Source organism: Camelina sativa, chromosome 13 (assembly GCF_000633955.1).
Source record: "Camelina sativa cultivar DH55 chromosome 13, Cs, whole genome shotgun sequence".
In the NCBI taxonomy this organism is placed as follows: Eukaryota; Viridiplantae; Streptophyta; class Magnoliopsida; order Brassicales; family Brassicaceae; genus Camelina; species Camelina sativa.
Window position 1 is genome coordinate 4,507,244 of NC_025697.1, and position 19,541 is coordinate 4,526,784.

Below are 19,541 nucleotides of genomic sequence, written 5' to 3' on the forward strand. Positions count from 1 at the left end.
GCCATGTTTATAGGAAGATCACATTGGGTGTTCTTAGGCACTTTAAAAATGAAAATAATTGAATAGTGGACTTAAGATCAGGCTCATTGATCTTATTCTAGAATTGTTCTTGGACCTGATCTTGTGTGATGTGTCTCTCTCGGATTGGTTGAAAATATATGCAATAAATTTGGACATTAATCTATGTATTAATTAAATAAAATGTTTGTCTTGTTTAATTAATTAAGTAATATGTTTGTTTGTTTTTTTAAAAAAATTTCATTTACAATGTTTTTTTGGTTCATAAAAATATGGCATTGTATTTTGAATTTTAGTAAAAGTTTTATAAGTTTGCAATTAAAATGTTATTTTATAAATTTTTGTAATTGTAATATGTTTAAGAATATTAATAAATATTATATTATTAAATAGTATTAAACATTCTTAAATTTTTTATTAAACATTAATCTATGTATTTATTAAACATTCTTAAATTTCTATAAGAATATTATATTATTAAATATTAAGATCTTAAACATGTTCTCCCAATAACTAACTTTTTAACAAAAGTTCTTAACTACTGATCTTACATTATTTTCACAATATTTATACTCTAAGAACACCTTAAACTGATCTCCCTATAAACATGCCCTTATATCCTAGGAGGCTAGAATCGTTCGGAGAAGTAGCCACAAAGTACTGAGCAGAAAAAATTGTGAACGTGTGTTGACATGTTGTAGCCTTGTAGGGTAAATTAAACATTTCCATTATAACTTCCATGTATATGAAAAGGTTTGTTTCGTTTATAGTTTTTTTTATATATATATTGTGTTTCTTCTTGAAATTGAACATAACACACACACACGAAATGAATGAAACTCGTGTCAAGATGAGGTGGAAGATTCAAATTAGAAAATTCTGAAATCAAAGTTTCACAGAATCATGTATTCTTTTGTAAAATGAAAGAGGTGGATTTTTACTTTTTTAGGCTAATGTTCCTACTCTTGAGATTTTTTTTAGTATTGTATGTGGCCCATGTTGGCCCATTTCTAAGGGTAGGCCGTACTGATTTGGGTTCTGGTCCCATACCCAAAACAAAAAATTAATGTTTTTGGTTTTTTTTTTGTTAAACCAAGAACATTAATTTTTTATGGTTCCAAATAAACAATTGTTGCCTAATTTTTTTTTTTTTTTTTGCTGCAGACACCCTACATTGTTGTATACTGAGTAGAAGACTAGAAGTACATGATGCTTCTCCTATATCATGCAACAAAGATTTTTGTTTTTAGTGCATAGTACAAAACTTTGGCGCAAATCAATAAATTATATGTTGTACACATTAATATTATCGTTTCTTGGTATTCTTCTATTGGCGAGCGGATGAGTTGAGGAATCTCCATGACTCCATCATGGTCTCCAGTTCCCTATTTGAAGTGGCCGTTCATGTTTAATTATTATTTTTGTAACAGCAACATATTGTATATCATCGCATTTATGAACCGTATCGGGAATCTTTTAATATCAGTTTCCACTAATCTCTTAAAACGTCAACGATGAATGCAATTTATGGAGTATAGTTGGGTTGGTATGGGTCTGTGTGTGTGTGTTACATTCTTTATCACTAATGTCTCTACGAACAATCTTTCTTGTGGGGTTTTAATATTTATTTTAAAATTAATGTTCTTTACAATACATTAAATTAGGTTTTTAAAGCTTTTTTTTCTTCTATATTTCCCCCATTTGTGATGAAAACAAATGAAAATGGTCCAAATTATATTCACAAAAAAAAATTTGAAGGAAGAAATTTTAAGAGATAACTGGTTAAATATAAACTATACTCATCAATTTTTGTTAATTCTAGTTATAACTCTTTTTACTAGTAATCACTCTAGCCTAACATGTATGTTAAAGACTTCAAGTCTGGTCTGCTCACTGCCTGTATCCGGTGGAAATAAGGCCTTAGAATTTAGTATCTGCATAAGATGATCCAAATGGGTACCAGTAATAAAGATCGATATTAACATGGTTAGAACTTAGAACAAACATTAGCTTGGGTGCAAATGGTTAAAACTAAAACTCCACAGTCACTTTCTCTAAAATTGCTGCATATATTTAAAAACTTAATTAATAGACGAGTCAATATTGATATGATTCAAACTTTTACCCTCCATAAAAAGAACACATTATTGGTAAATAACTTATTAAAAGTAATCATGATTCCTGGATTTTTTAGATAACTACTAAGAAATTCAAATGTCTCTTTTTTAGTTGATGGTAATTGATTAACCAAATCTACAGACAGGTGTCGAGATAGAGAAGAAAAAAAGGCAAATCAGAATAATATCATCATTATTGAAATCTATATATTACAGTATTGGATGCTAGTACTACATCATTGCTACACCCATTTTATTAAAATGAAAATATCCTGGAGTAAACAAAGCATCTTATTCTTTGTAATGGGATTCCCAAACTTGCTCCAAAATAAATAATCAGCAGCCTTTGCGCTTTAGTCTTTAGTAGTATTTACCTTTGGCGTCGAGCCATCAACACAAGAATTTTCATTAGAAAAAGACTTTAACACGTTTTATACTCGCCAAAATAAAACAATTTAACAAATACTTTGTTAAAGAAAAATGTAGAAACATCTCGCCACCATAACTCGTTTCCTCTAAATCAATGACCCAAAAGTAGATTTGGAACATATACAGATTTTCTTTTAGTAACGAAAAAAAACCAAAGAAATTTGAATCGAGATGAAAGCAGTAGGCTTTTGGATTGTAACAAGAAAGAATAAGGGTTTATTAGTAAATTAGTACATTTTGAAAACTTAATTAAGAAATTAATATATTCACTATTTAAAATTAGAAAAATAGGTTGTTGTGTAATAGAAAGTTTGTAAGATAGATAAAAATGGTGGGACATAAGTTTGGTGAGAAAATTATAAAAATGGGTATATGTGGATAAGAAATAAAGCTTTTTTTTCCCCTCCATCCCTACACCTTAGTATGTGTACAAATGTCTATACACATTAATATGTGTACATATGTCTGTACACATTATTAACTTTACAGATGTAATTTGTATAAAAATATTGCAGTACAAACATATATACAGACATTTAAAACCCTAAGAATTAAATAAATTTCATCTGTACACATAATAATATGTATAGAAATTTGTACACATAATTAGGTGTATGGATCTAAAATTTGTAAAAAAATATTTAATATTATCAAATAAAATCACCAAGCAAAATGCATATCCAATTATAAAGAAAAAACATAGAATTTTGTATTCCTATAAAAATTTAGAATTTTTTTAATTAGTCAGCATTTTTTTTTTAGATTATATGGAGCATATAATAAAGAAGAAAAAAAAATTAAAAAGAAAATAAAAATAAAAGACTCAATGGCATGTGTTGTAAATATTAAATTTTGATGAAAGTTAGAAAGTCTTGTAAACGGTAAAAAACACTAAAATATCTCAAAGAATAATCACATGACCACGACCAGACCATAACCATGACCCATGACCATGTTAAATAAATCCAGTGTCAGACATTGGATTGCTATGATGATAGGATAAGCCTGGACACGTGTGAGACGAAACTATACGTGTCGTAGTAATGTGGACGAGGTGGTGTGAGTGTTGTAGCTTATTGCTTTATCACATTCTGTTTCCCGACCATACAAAAATAACTGTTTTGTCCCTAACTCACCCAACACGACCTCCGTGTGCCCCGCATTATTGTGATCTACGACTATTAATTTTTTTTCTTTCCAAGATTCGTTTAAAATTTTAAATTAACCGTTACAATCGTCGTACCATTATATATATATATATATATATATGTTTAATATAGTTTTTAACAATTTATCAAGTACTATTTGTGTTACACAATATGGGTTCTGTACTCCACACCATTTTGCGAGTTTGTACTATCTTGCTCACAAGATAGTCGCATCCAATTAAAAAACACGACAGTTTGTTTTTGCTAATTTATCAGCATATTCATTTTTCTTCATTCTGCAAATTTTTTTCTCAAATCGAACTTTTAATAAAAATAGAAGTTCAGTCCTTAATCATCTTAACCAAATTTAGGAGATGTGTTAGATTAATCTCTTTTCCATCTAGTACATCAACCAAGATTCTTACATCACCCTAAATTTGGACTTCTATAAAACCAAGTCCAAAACCAACATCTAACTATATTCTTCAACGAATCTCACTTAAGTTTCTCATAACCCTTTTACTAGCTAGTATATGCTTTAATGGCTATAAAAATGCTTTGATGTATTCTTTTCTTATAAATGTATCATCTTTTGAGCAATGTGAATAAATAGCATATTGAATTTGTTTTTGAGCTAGGAACAAAAGCAGCTTAAGATTTGATATGATTCCTAGTAGTTGCTTTCAAACCTTCTTTAAACGTTAATCAGAATTTTGGAAAATACTTTAGTACCTAACCAATAATTCAAAAACATTTTCCATTAAATTCTTTTTTTTGTTGTATTCTTCTATAAACCGTAAATTTAATTTTAACACTTGTGATTGTCAAAAACGTAAAATGTGGATAAATCAAGAAGATGGAAAAAGCTTAATAAAAAATAGCTCACTGGTTTAGAGGCTTTGCTTTTTCAAAAGAGTAAGACTTTGAACCTAACTACCTCAATTTGATAGTACGTATGCTTTATTATCGTTGGTGAATGACAAAATAGTCATCACAAGTATCATCCATTTCCAAAACTTAACGATGTTATATAACGTAATTATCATAACCACTATACATTAGCATCTACTTAATTTCAACTTAACTTATAGATATCAATTTGCCATATTCAGTTTGGGCAAAGTTTACAATTATTTCTAACCGTAAAGCGCTCAACTTCTATCCAAACCGTGTTTTTAAAGTTAATTTTGGCTGGTAATCTTCTTTTAATTCTATACACCTAAAAATGATATTTTACACTTGCACCATAATAAACAATCTGCCATGTTTTGCGGTTGAGATTGCAATGGGACAAAACATATAGTACTATGATTGAGTTATGGTCAAATTCTTTATATATGCAGAGAAATGAAAAAAATTTGTACTTTATGATAGCATATGTTCTAGTTACATCCAAGTAGTGTTCCATGATTCCATCAATTTGTATAGGGACTTTGAAGGTCAAATATGAAGCATTGTTGCATGGATCTCCTCCACCGTAACAACTTTATACTAAATTCTTGATTCGTTGTGGTTGTTATACCTTGCTTTTAAGCCCAAACAAGAGTTTGGCTAACTCACCAGTAGGTTTGAGGTGAAAAGTTGTTGGAATATGTTAGTTTGTTACTTGCAATAATAATATCACATGTTGATGAACTTTCTCCTTCGTTGTTTTTGCTTGATTAACCATTTATATCTGCTTTTTGTGTTTCAAATACATTTCACTCACTCATCATAATACAAAATGTTGAAAGGGATACGAACTGATGATTAGTATTGGCTACTAAAGAACTAGCTATGTCAAGTTCTCTCTCTTTGGCCCTTTTATTGCTTTGTAGTGAATTGTTATTTTCCTCTTCCGATCCAACATATTAAACCATCCTGAAAAGACACAGATCCAGTTTACATTCAAAAAAAGAAAAGACACAAACCAGCAAACCTAGCTACTATACGATGGTATCAGTTAGATTAGATCATAGATGCATGTAACTTTATATATTGACCTTCATGTTATTTATAAGGTTTCTGTATTGATATTGCTGGGTCATTAGCAACTACTTTTAGATATTAGCGACTAATATTGGTGAACAAAAAAAAAAAAAAACATCAACTAATTAATAGGAGTATTAGCGATGTTTGTTTAATCCAACTAAAATTTGATGTTAAGATATATATAGACCAAAGGCACTTTTTCAGACAAACAAACAAACAAACAAGATCAATATAGAGTGCTAAATTTTGATAAATGAAAGTAATAGCTTTAAATATCTGCTAGTACAAAATCTAAAATTACAAAAAGTTTCGTAAATCATCAATTTATTATAATTAAAGTTACTTATTATATTTAAAACCATGTTGGGATTTACTTATAAGACTTTTGAATATATGGTTTGACTTTAATTCACTAAACAAAGTAAAAGTGACCTGTATTACACATTTGTTACAATAACTTTCACAGTAATATATACTAATATACACTATACATAGTTTGCTTTATTTGTAAATCTCCATTAGTATAGCCTAAATTTACACAAATGTTGTTAGATGTTTAAATCGATACCGTTACAAGAAAAAAAAAAAAAAGTAAAAACCATTGGATTGTGACGACAAAATAAACGATTGGAAATCACAAATCCGGCTCTTGGCAAAACAACAGGCAAAATGTGCATTAAAAACGTAATAATAAAATAGTATAGTCTATCTTTCCACAAAGAGCTGACATCTTTCTTAGTCCATAATACGTGGCAGCTTTTTGTTATCTGCCCACAAAAGCTTTCCTTCTTGATTTCTCAATCTCAGCCGTTGGTTCCGAACCCGATTCTTTTCGAAACCGTAAAACCGCCTCTACCCGAAATATATATTAAAAATAAAAAAATAAAGAAAGAGAGAAAAATATATTTAAGTTTGCTTAACCATGGTTAAGTTTTGACTAACCCATACCTAAATATCGAAAATGGTCAAAATCTTTGCAAATATTTACAATAAATGCCATTGAACAAGCTTTTGCTATAAATTTGGTTCCTGAGACTCGCTAGGTTTGCCGAACCAATCTCCCTTTAGGCACTTTCTTAAGAGCTCTCTCTCTTCTACTGCCCCCAAAATCCTTCTTCTTCAATCTTGAGACTTTTATTCTTCTTCTCTAAATTTTGACTTTCTCAAAAAAAAAAAAAAAAAAAAAAACNNGACTACATCGTCACGGACCAAGTCAAACGGACCGGTGCTTCGTTCACAATCGCCGGGAGGTCGGTTTTGCGGTAGTTACTCTAGAGCCGTTCCGTCGTCTTCTTCGTCAGCATTCGCCTCATCGACGAGTTCCAGCTTCTCATCACCGTCGTCAGCTTTTTTCAGCAATCATCATCACGACAAAAACAACAACCATCACAGATCTGCGTCGCCGACTCGTGTGAATCTCTACACAGCTCAGCCGATGATGTCTCAGTCGTTTCGTTATTCTCTAGATAGCAGATCTATATCACCAACGAACCACCGATCGATCTCCGTTTCGAAGAATCAGCCTCCGAAGATGTCAGAGTCGAGGAGGAGGTGTATGTGTTCTCCGACGACTCATCCCGGATCTTTCAGATGTTCTTTACACAAGAACGTGGCGAACCCCCACGGTCAAGGCACGGCTTCGTATACGACGAACGGATTGAATATGCGTCGATCTGCGATGACTAATTCGCTGGTGAGAATCGGTGGCGTTGAAGGAGAGTGGGTGAGGAGAGCTTTGACTACTTTGATTCGACCTTCTTCTCATCATTTGAAAAGACGAGCTGCGTATCAGCCTCGTCCTAGTCGTCTCTCAGCCATGGCGAAAGCTGATTGATCTGATTTCAGATTTTTTCAGGTTTGCTTGATTTTGTTCTTCTTCTCTGGAAACCAAAAAAAAAGAAAAAAAACAAACACCGCAGGGATGGATTAGTATAGATCTGGCGAGGAAGTCTTGTTCTGAAGATTGGAATCTGGAGCGAGAGAGATCTGGATCTCTACCATCTTTTTTGTAAACGGAAGAAAAAGGAAACACACACCACCATAATTTTTTAGTTTTTGTTGGGTGAAAGATGCGATAATGGCATTGTACATACTCTTCTCGTTTTTGCTGTTTTTTTTGTTGGTCTCTCTTCTCTTCTAAAACAAACCCAAAAACAAAAAAAAAAGTGTTCGGAGTCTTTTCTCTAAATTAACACCTAAAAATGGAAAATCAAAGAATTGAATCCGTTCGATTGAATTTTGCATAAAGAACAAAGAGAGATTTTCTCGTTTTCTCACATATATCAATTGTGGTGTCTGTCTGTGTTCATCAGATTTGCGTTTTTTGTGCGTGTTCCGTCAAGTCAACGTTCGTGTTTTCCGTTGACCGTCGACGTTTCTTCCGTTTAGGAGCGTTACGTTAAGTTTCGAGGCATGCGTTGTTCGTCGTGTCAGGTATGTTCGTTCTTTTCGTTTTCTTTATTTTTTATGTAATTTGCTTATGTTTTCTCGTAATTATTTTTTAGTGTGAGCATTATGATTATGATTTTTTTTTTTTTTTTTCAGATTGCGTTTATTGATGGAGTTTGAAGAACTTGACCAACCGGGACATGGAGAGATAAACGGAAAAATAAATACAGAAAATTACAAAGACGTGGAAAAGGTCTTTACGTTTTGATTTTTGGACATAAAAAAAATATATATATATAGAAGTTTTGAATCGTATATAGGAAATAAATGTGTGAAAGCATGACTGAAGACAATATTGACATAGGATGGAAATGTTAAAAATCAGGAAATATGGAAGAAGAGTGATTTGGTAAAAGAGAGGAGGTGACTGACCAAATTACAAAACGACTGAACATGGAACATAATTAGAGGAGTAGATTTGGAAACTACATATATGAAATTGGTAATCTTTGGATTCATGAACAGGTAAAAATGGAATGTTTGAAAGAGGAAAAAAATGGTAAGAGGTGAAATGCAAAGATACGGTTTCCTGATATGGAAGATTTTACTACTATTTTCGATCATATTCCTCTGCGTCCAGGAATATTGCTATTTTAAATCATTTATTAAAACTACGTTGATATATAGTTTGAATTCAATAAAATTGTTTCAATTTTGTTCACAAAAAAAAAAAAATAATACTTATGATGGAAAAAAGGGAAGAAAACTGCCAAAAGATTTGCAAACATTTTCGTAACAATTATATTGTTTTAAGTTTCGACTCATTTTCGTAACATTTTTTTGAGGAAATTTATTTAAGAATCTTTGACGTATTAAGTTTAAAAATTGCAATTCATTCAAAAACTATGTAAATTTGGTGATGGATGACCTGACCTGGCCCACATTGTAATATGTCGTACTTGAAGCAATTGAGTTTTTATTTGTTTTAATTAGCACTTTTCTATTGTTAGAAAAGGTGATGACTAGAGAATCGTTGGCGACCACAAACTTCGACCGGACTTATGATGAGATGATCCTTTCTGATTTGACAAACACCTTCGGGTTATGATCGGTTTAACTTCGTTCTACTTCCGTCTGTTACTACGATCATCTGGAATTAACCAAGTCCTATCTCTGGGATACTCTAATACTTTGCAGTTTGCATAATGTTTGTCCTTCGTGTGTTCATTATATTTGACTGTACGAGAAGACTCTCAGAGTGATTAGGTTTCAGTATAGAATATAACGGTCCTTTGTTTAGTTTTCTAATGTCATACGTAGGATCCTTTTTTCTCTTTTTTTTTTTATAAAGTTTTATATGTTTAATTATATGACTCGTCTCCACCTAAACTTCTTAAAATGTCTGAACAAGTTGGAAGTTTAATATGGCAGATAAGAAAATATTGTAAATTTGAGAATGGTAGTTGGAAAAAAATATGAAATGTCATATATTGAATATTACAATGACATCATCGGCCGACTAATTACTACTAAAATTTTGTTTTTGTAAATTTTATAAGAGGCAAACGCAATAAATTGTACCTAAAAAATAAGATGAAGAAAATAGTGAAATATAAAGATCCTTCAATTTATAATGAGGAAAAAGTGGAATAAAAGATGGGATACACGTCTTCCTTACCTGGAAGAGTATATGCTACCATTATATTGTTAAATTAATGATTTATTAAATTACTTTTTCATTATACTGATATTATTCTTTTCGTAAACTTGGTTTCAATCCATAGTGACATCATAAGAGGTCGGCTGACTACTTGCCTAATATAATTGTTTGGTTGTATATATTCATGATGAATTTCAAATTTGTTTGCAAGACGTAGAACAATGAATGTGTATCAAAAAGACAAGATTTACGCGTGAAAGCGGATTCTGGTGAGGTGGAAACCAAACTCATTAAGATTTGATAACAGAAATAATAGAATAAAGTAGGGACGCATCTTCCATAATTATGGAGGATATTGTTTAAGAGGTTGTAATTAAACTAAGATTTCCATCTGATTTAGAATGATTTTTAAATTTTTACAGAATGGCTTGTACCATAATTAAATAGATTTGCAGAGATACGTAGCAGTACTATTAAGCAATAACACCCATCTTGTTGGCTAATAAATAATTTAATTAGTATCCTCTAGGCGTTAATTCTGACTTCAAATCTCGTGTTGACGCTTAACGAAGAGAAGACGTGCTTGTTTTTAAATGGCTTCTCTCGTAAACACCCTTCAGGAGAATTAAAAAAGTGATACTATTAAATTTGTGTTTAACAGTGAACGATGTTATTAACTTAATTAAATACTAATTGGTAACATTCATTTGGTGAGTTGAGGTCAGACAAAATGACGAAAGTGAGTGTATTTTGCGTGGCGGATTGGAAATTCCTGAAAAAGACTCACAAGATAGGGTTGCTTGTGTCCTAAGCGTGGGAGATCAACCAACTTGGTCATTCTTTTCTTTATTATTATCTTCAACTTCATTATATTTCTTCTTTTCCTTTCCATTATTTTTGTTTTCTTCTGAACCTTTTTAATAAATTCCAAGTTCCAAATTAAAGTTCTTATATGTTTACTTCCACGATACCTTCATCATAAAGCATAAACTGAAACCCATACTTCAGATCAGTTTATAAGGGATAACAATTGTCAGGATTCATCAGAATTATTGAACCTAAAATCACGTTTGGATATCAATTGTTACCATCGTGCATGGTAATGTTTTTTCTTATGTACTACGAGCCATATTTGACAATTATGTACTTGTCAGAATTAAAAACTCTCCACATCTTATACTTTGTTGAATGTATTTTATTTGACAATCTCTACACACAAAAAAAAGCTTCTAAATTTGTTAAAAGATTTAAATATAGTGACAGTCTCATAGCTCAAAACTCTATCGGGCTGGTATTCCTGTGGGGCGACGACAAGTCGGATATTGTTGTTCAATCGATCACTATAACACTAGAGCGTGTAACACCTAAACAGCTCGTTTATAATCTTATATTATTATTAGTTTGTCAATATCACACTAGTCACTAGATGAATTCTCTCAAGTCTTCCACACTCTAATCACACGTAATTGTTGTACTCTTGCTCTTCTGACACGTATGCGAGGTTAAAGCTTGTTTCTTATGTCAAACCGACTTTGTTAAAGGGGATGACTATGGACTAAGGACCATATGCTATACTAATGACTTTAATATAGTATCAAATATATTTTCCTCTAAAACCGACCTATTGCGTTGTCCCTTTTCCTTTGGCTTGTAACTATAGAATTTCTAACGAAATCTTCTCTTTGAAGTTTTGGTTAACTATAGAACGGACAACTCAAGAAGGCTTAACAGGCAAGTTTAGGATTTTGGTTTCAAGTCCATTAAATACGTTTATTCAATGTGGTCAAGTAGTTTCTCAAAAAAAAAAAGTACAGTATAAAGGGAGTTCAAGGGTCCTTATATTTTATTGTAGGGTAAATGTGTTTGGTTCCATGTTCAAACGGTTTATTTGCTTGTTAAAAAAAATCGTCCTACAAAATATAGTGGCAAAAAATCATGTATATAATTTTTCATTCTGATTAGTAGGAAAATAATCATTGAACTATTATTATTCTAATCTATATATAAATCAGCTCTCAATGCATTATGGTTTTTGTGTTTCCAATCGTTTATTTCTGGTCAACTCTCAGTTGAGGATCCATTTTTCCGGCAACCAGTCTTTGATGGTTTCTAAGTTGATAGTATCAATTTGGTTTATTCTTTATTCCGAAATAAATAAAAATTTGAAGGATGGTCAACAACGGCAGTTCAATGATCGAGGGGGAGACCTAAATATTTGAAAAAAACTTTCTGTTGCTCAACACGACAACACCTCAGTTCAAATGTGACATGTTTAGATCATCTCCAATGGTCTTCTATTTTTTTCTCTATAATAGAGATTCTCCATAATAAGGGTGAATTTTACTCTAATGGTCCTCTATTTTCACCTCTAAAATAGAGATTGCTATTTTTTCCTCTATTTATAGAAGAACTCTATTTTTTCTTACAAAGGGTTCCTCTATAAATAGAGGAACTCTATTATAGTGGTGGGTTACTCCAACTCACCTCTATTATAAATAGGAAAAACCAATGATGTTAGTTATATATAGCAAAATTAAAAGATAGAGAGAGACGCAGGCACATGATGCTCTTCAATATGATTAATTGTCATCAACCGTTTTAGTAATTATGACTACTCTATTAAATGCAAGAGGCAGGGCTCATGTCTTTGCTCTCTCACCTGCATAACTGCATTACTGTATAGCTGTAGTAAAATATAAACTGAAGACTTTTTACCTTGTTGTCAAAAAAATAAAAAGACTTTTTAACTTTGATGAATTCTCAACTACAGTAGTTTTTAAGATCGAATACAATGCATTTCGGCTTTTGATATAAAAATCAACACATTACGTTTTTGAATCGAAATCAAAAGATTACTAGTTGGTGAAGATTGTATCATGTGTTGACTTTTATAAACAAACCTCTATCTAAGCACGTTAGCTGAGTGTTTTATGACTTTTGTAGTTTACAACTATATTTCAATCACTACCGCTAAGTTTTATAACCAGACTGTATCCGTTAAACTTTTTTCCTTTCTTTTGCATAAACAACGTTAACTACATCATTAATTTTAAAACGAAAAAAAAACTATCCGTTAAAGAAAGTGATTACCAATAAGAGTTTAAGACAGCAGTTGAGATAGGAAAACGAGACATGAGTGATGAGTCTGGCCCACACGCTTTCCTTAAGATGAGTAATTAACTCTTCTAACTATAGGCTTTTAGCTAGAGAAGAGCCAATGCTCAGACACTACATGTGACTATCAGAAACCACAAATATATAGATTTATTGCTTTCTTGTTCTATTATGTATGTTTCGGCAGTTTTCAACTTTCAAGGCTATGGCACAATTTCAGTTTGTCTTTTCTTTTAATCCTCAAACTCGTTCACATTCTTTTTGTGAGTTTCTGATTCTCTCTTCTGGATGATTCAAATCTTTCTATCCACACACTTTTATCAAATTGTTGTTTTCTACATGTCCTTTTTTTATTTGTAGCTCATAGTCCCCCTCCGTGTTCCTAGATAAATCTACAACCACTCACTAGAAAGATTCTGTGTGTTATTATCATAAAAGGGTATTTTTTTTGCCTTGATGACTTTAAGCGTATAATATTAAGGGCTGTTATGAATCTTTCTAGATTCATCGGGGCGCAAATTTATGCGTTTCACATTCATATATCAAGAAAAATTGGACAAATAAGTAAGAGACTTTCATAGATTCGTTGGGACAACCGGACAAGCACACAAGTTTTGCTTAGTATTTTTGTCTTTTATTATTTCAAATAGTGAAATATAGGCCAAAACATAACAACTTCATAGTTGAAGTTCTGTATAACTAATAACAAAAATTGGTAATTAATAGTTTCGATAGATGAATACAACAGCAATTTAATTAGGTTTATGTCTAGTTAACGCCTATAAATTTGGTTACAACATTATTGCCTTTTCCTTTTGAGTATTGACGACGAAATAACCTTTTTCTGCAAACATATAAATGGCAACACGTGATATATCATATCAATTTCCGCCTATTTCATAATATAACTGATCATTAAGTTGCAAAAGCTACTTGTTGAACGGGTTACTTACTATCAATATCATAACTAACGATACGTTACCTAATGCTAACCAAACAAATTTCAACACGTATTTTAATTAGTAAAACCAACGTATATATAGGTTATATAGCATTGACTGATGAATATTTGAAACTCAATGCGCTCTAACATCTCCTGTCGTTTCGGTTTGTGTTATCAGAATCCGTCATAAGATAATCTAACCACACAAAAAAAAAAAAATCTATATTTTCTAGTTTTAACTATTTTTTAAAAAAGTTGCTTATGATAACATTTATATCTTAGATTTTAGATATGCAATACGAAAAGAGTAACTTGTGATATTTTAAAACTATAAATGGACCTCTACTCTATACATACATGGGGCCACAACACAAATGTTTCATCTTTTTATGTACAATTTGAAGAAATCAAAATAGAAATAACAACGTTCATTGTCAATTGGAAGTTAGTGTGAGATTCTGCGCCGGGAAAATAGAAGTTGAACTTAGTGTGTAATTGAATGCGAAAAAAGTGATGTAAAAACGAAAAAGTCACAAAATTAAAAGAGTTATGACAACAACATATTGCCTACGTCCATGAAATTGTCAAATGATCCTCCAAGGCCTTGACAACGACTCTCGATCTTTTACGTTTCCAAGTACACATTTTTAGTAATTAGATTTACAGTTCATAAATCACACAATTTTACTTACATCTGCAAAAAAAAAAATTACACACTAATTCATAGTTTGTGAACTGGGCCGGCCCATTCTGTAAGCTAGTACAATTTTCGGCCTAGTATATATAACAGAAAAATAATGAAACCAAACCGAATTATTTTGATTTGGTTTGGTTTGATTTTCTTATTACGGTTATCATGACAAACCAAAAAAAATAGAAAACGAGACTTGGAGCGAAATAAAACTAAGGTTGGTCTAAATAAAAGAAAAAGGTTCCAGAAGCATGCAGAAGAAGAATGAAGAACAAGATCGAGACAATGAGATCAAAACAGGATCAAAAATCAAAAGCAAAAGAAAAAAAAAAAAAAAGTGATAGAGGAATCTTGAAAAGCCCAAAAAATCAATAAAAATAGATGATTAGAGAATTACTAAACACGAAGCAATCTCCTCTTTAAGCTTTATCATCTGGTTCATTTACTAATTAATCTCGAAGCAGAGCACTCTCTGTTCCGATGAATGGATCTCATCATCATCTAAACTCATCGTGTCTCTCGTCCTCCCGTGTTCGAGTCTTGGAGAGAAGTGGGAACAAAACATGGGTTTCCTCTTTGGTTTGTTCATAGGAATCGCAGTTTCTTTCGGTTTGGTCGTAGCATTTGCACGCTATTCTAAACTCAGATCCACTCGTCGAGCTGATTTGGTAAAAAATGATCATTTTTACCAAAATCGTGTGTTTAATGTTTTCATCTGTGATGTAATGGTTTTGAGGAACAATGTTTTGTAGGCCAAGACCATTGCTGCATTTGCAAGAATGACAGTTCAAGATTCGAGAAAACTTCTCCCTGGAGAATTTTATCCTTCTTGGGTTGTGTTTTCTCAGAGACAAAAGTTGAGTTATTTCTAAATCTTTTTTTTTACTTCCCATTGTCTTTTTCTCTTGTTGATATATTGATACTTGTTCTTGATTAAATTACAGTTAAATTGGCTTAATCTTGAACTTGAAAAGATCTGGCCTTATGTAAATGAGGTAACTTTTAATTAGAATGCATTGGTTTTTTATCTTTTCTAATGTGCTGATGATATATTCACTAACTTAGTTTGGTTTTGTTGGTTAATCTTGTAGGCAGCTTCTGAGCTGATTAAAAGCAGTGTGGAACCAGTTCTTGAACAGTATACACCAGCTATGTTAGCATCTCTTAAGTTCTCTAAATTCACTCTTGGGACTGTGGCTCCTCAGTTCACAGGTTTGGTTTTTGTTGCTTCATATAATAAAATAATCTAATGAGGCTCAAACAGCTCCAAAGCAGAGATAAGACCGTAGCAATGCTCAATTCATTTTCAGGAGTCTCTATCTTAGAAAGTGAAAGTGGACATAATGGGATCACAATGGAACTTGAAATGCAATGGGACGGTAATCCAAAAATCGTGTTGGATATCAAAACCTTACTTGGCGTAGCTTTACCAATTGAGGTTAATGTCATTATTATTATAAATTTTAGTATACATTTCTCTGTTCTTGAGCTTTCCGTGTTGTTTGTGTAGGTGAAAAATATAGGATTCACAGGTGTTTTCAGGTTGATATTCAAACCTCTTGTTGATGAATTCCCTTGCTTTGGTGCACTTTCTTATTCACTGCGTGAGAAGGTAATATATATAGTGATGATGATCTTCATAACTTGTCATAATCTTTGCAAGTCTCATGTTGTAGTAATCTTCTTGTTTTTTTGGTGAGCAGAAAGGGCTAGATTTTACACTTAAAGTTATTGGTGGTGAATTAACATCAATTCCAGGGATATCAGATGCAATAGAAGTATGCCAAAATAGAAAATGTTGATATTATATTCTTACAGTATAAATGTAACATATTATTAGTTGACAAATCCATTAACGCCTTTGAAAGGAAACTATTCTGGACGCGATTGAAGACAGTATAACATGGCCCATTATGAAAATTATACCTATATTGCCAGGAGATTACAGGTTTTTGCTTCTTTGTACTACACCATTTCGATTTATAGTTATTGTGATAAGACCATAATTATATATAAATCTGAAATATGTTTTGACAAGTGATCTGGAGCTGAGACCTGTTGGAAAATTGGATGTGAAGATTGTGCAAGCTAAGGACTTAGCTAACAAAGACATGATTGGAAAATCCGATCCTTACGCTGTTTTATTCATTCGCCCGTTGCGTGACAAAACCCAAAAGACCAAAACTATTGTAAGAAATTTATTCCTCTTACCAAATCCCCATAATATTATTATATCTTTGCTAATTTGGATTGTGCGTATATATAACTATCTTTTAATGTCAATTAGAGTAACTCGTTGAATCCGATTTGGAATGAACATTTTGAGTTCGTTGTGGAAGATGTATCAACTCAACATTTGACAGTTAGAGTCTTTGACGACGAAGGAGTTGGATCTTCTCAGCTCATAGGGGCTGCTCAAGTACCGTTAAATGAACTCGTGCCCGGGAAAGTTAAAGACCTTTGGTTGAAATTAGTCAAGGATTTAGTGATCCAAAGGGATAAAAAAAACCGTGGTCAGGTTAGTATATACCCTCCTATCCGTTACAAATAGTTTCTAAATTCAAAAGATAATGTAAAAACATAGTAATAGCTAGGTTTGCATATACATCTTTGTTAATACTATATTGATGATATGTACATATTTGTGGTGATATAGGTGCAGTTGGAGCTCCTATATTCTCCCTTAGGAAAAGAAGGCGGATTGAAGAACCCCTTTAACCATGACTACTCATTGACCATATTAGAGAAGGTACTTAAGCCGGAAAGCGAAGATTCGGATGCTACGGATGTGAGAAAAGCACTAAGCTCGAAGAAAAACGATGTGATAGTGAGAGGAGTGTTGTCTGTGACAGTGGTGGCTGCTGAGGACTTACCAGCTGTAGATTTAATGGGAAAAGCAGATCCATTTGTGGTTATAACATTGAAGAAATCTGAAGCAAAATCCAAGACAAGGGTTGTACCGGACAGCTTGAATCCGGTATGGAACCAGACATTTGATTTTGTAGTGGAAGATGCATTGCATGATCTGTTGATGCTTGAAGTATGGGACCATGACAAATTCGGGAAAGATAAGATAGGGAGAGTGATAATGACATTAACACGAGTGATGTTGGAAGGAGAGTATCAAGAGTGGTTTGAGTTAGACGGAGCTAAATCAGGAAAGCTGTGTGTCCATCTCAAATGGACTCCAAGGCTTAAGCTCAGAGACGCTTCTTGAGTCTTGATCATTCCTCGTTCTTCTCTCTCAATTTAAGTGACACGTTCCTTTACATACTTAAGTTTTTTCCTTCCTTTCTCTTTTGTTTTGTATATGCTGCTCGTCATCGATGTTTTTTTGTTAGCATTCCTTCCTTGCCATAGAAGAAATCAATACAAATATTTTTTTCTATTCATATATAGTCTAAAAAAATTATATAAATACATTTGGACTAAATAGACGTATTGGTTTGGTTTTGGGGATACTTTCATTAAAATTTCTTTAAATGGGAAAATGAAAAATTACTTATCAAACAGATATATTTTGGTCACACTGTTTTTACATTATAACAAAATCAGAAAAGCAAAAAAAAGTGAATAAAGCCAAAAGTATTTTTGTAAATATGTTTGCGAACGAGTGTTAATTTTGATAGCAAGAAAATTCAAGCTAAGGTAACAAATTTGAATATTTTTCTCCTGCTTTTTTGGGGGGTCTTGACTCTATCTATAATCTATCGTAAAAATATCTTATACACAATATAAATGACTTAATCATAAGTTTCAAAAGTACGATAGAAACTCTATAAATTAATAAGGTCGGGACTATGAAATTTTTATTAATTTATAAAGGTTTTAATTTATCGATAAATTAATTATTATTAATTTATGAAGATGATTTTTTATCAGAAATTCAGAGTTTAAAAAAAATTGATGCTACTATTTTTCAAGGTGATGATGAAGTTGAAGAAGATATAACGATACCTTTAGAACCAGTTACACGTAAGGAAACAATTATCGCGTCAAGAACTCTCTACAATTTTTGTATGCGATTTGAGAAGACAACACCAGAAGTTTTTGATGCAATCAGAAAGATTAGATATATTCTCCAACAAGAATGTAAATTCAAGAACAAACAAACAACAATAGATTCATATTTCACTAGATATTCTTAGATATATATATCTATATATAAACTAGTTTATTTGATTATTAATTTATGATATTGATGGGACCATATTTTTACATGAGTTTTTTAAAAAAATTATTAATTTATTATTTTATTGAATAGTGTCCAAAATTATACTAGTTTCAACTTAAGATCGGAGAAATTTATTAATTTATAAAGGTTATTAATTTACCGAGTATTAATTTATAGAGGTTTTACCGTATATGATTTAAGGGGGTGTTACATGAGCGATCATAACGTGGCATGGTCGTGGAGCAAAAAAAATAATAATTAAAAGTTTTTTTTTTTTTTGGTGGGAATAATAATTAAAAGTTAAAAATAATAAAAGTGTAGACTATACAGCTCAATGTAATATCCGATCGTATAATATATAAATAGAAGATTCTAATACTTGTCAAAGGAAACCAAAGAAAAGATTCTATTATATAGTATATGCTTCATGCTGTTTCTAGATTGAGCCAAGTGTAACAAGACTTTTTCCGAATATTCAATAAACAAATCGTTATGGAATCTTCCAGTTTCCTACTCTTTTTTCGTGACTCGTTACCAATCTTTTGGCACATCACTCCTTTTTATTTTATTTATTTTATTTTTCCTAATAAAGAAGTCAATTAAATTTACGTCTTTGGCAATTAATCAAAATTCCATCAATAATTTAATCAGATATTCAGGATTAATTATTAATGATCTAATTACAATAAATAGTACAGTAGTACTGCTTTTAATAACGAAGCGACGTTTTCCCAAATTGGCCAAAACAACCTTTTTCCCTCTCCTTCTTCTTTCTTCTTCTTGTTGTTGTGTACCATCCTCTGATCCGTCGTTCCTTCTCCAGATTCTGTATTCTTTGATTCACGAGAGATCTGATTTTTTTTTTTTTTTTTTTTTTTTTTTTTTTTT

General features: G+C 31.7%; 2 protein-coding genes across 3 annotated transcripts; both read left to right on the plus strand.

Moving 5' to 3' along the window:
* Nucleotides 2,929-8,408, plus strand: LOC104737936 (putative protein TPRXL). The gene is made up of 3 exons (XM_010458182.1): nucleotides 2,929-2,932; nucleotides 6,832-8,116; nucleotides 8,228-8,408. Exons 1-2 carry the CDS (start codon nucleotides 2,929-2,931, stop codon nucleotides 7,515-7,517), a joined length of 690 nt encoding a protein of 229 aa, XP_010456484.1. The 3' UTR covers nucleotides 7,518-8,116; nucleotides 8,228-8,408.
* LOC104735123 (synaptotagmin-4-like) lies at nucleotides 14,758-17,871 on the plus strand. Of its 2 annotated transcripts, none has more exons than XM_010454849.2 (11): nucleotides 14,758-15,147; nucleotides 15,232-15,340; nucleotides 15,428-15,474; nucleotides 15,571-15,691; nucleotides 15,790-15,917; nucleotides 15,990-16,091; nucleotides 16,183-16,257; nucleotides 16,348-16,427; nucleotides 16,518-16,668; nucleotides 16,767-16,997; nucleotides 17,136-17,871. In XM_010454849.2, the coding sequence occupies exons 1-11, from the start codon at nucleotides 15,043-15,045 to the stop codon at nucleotides 17,694-17,696; spliced, it is 1,710 nt and encodes a 569-aa protein (XP_010453151.1). In that variant the 5' UTR covers nucleotides 14,758-15,042; the 3' UTR covers nucleotides 17,697-17,871. The 2 variants fall into 2 exon arrangements, with proteins under 2 accessions (XP_010453151.1, XP_010453150.1); XM_010454848.2 differs by having other exon boundaries at nucleotides 15,232-15,336; nucleotides 15,424-15,474.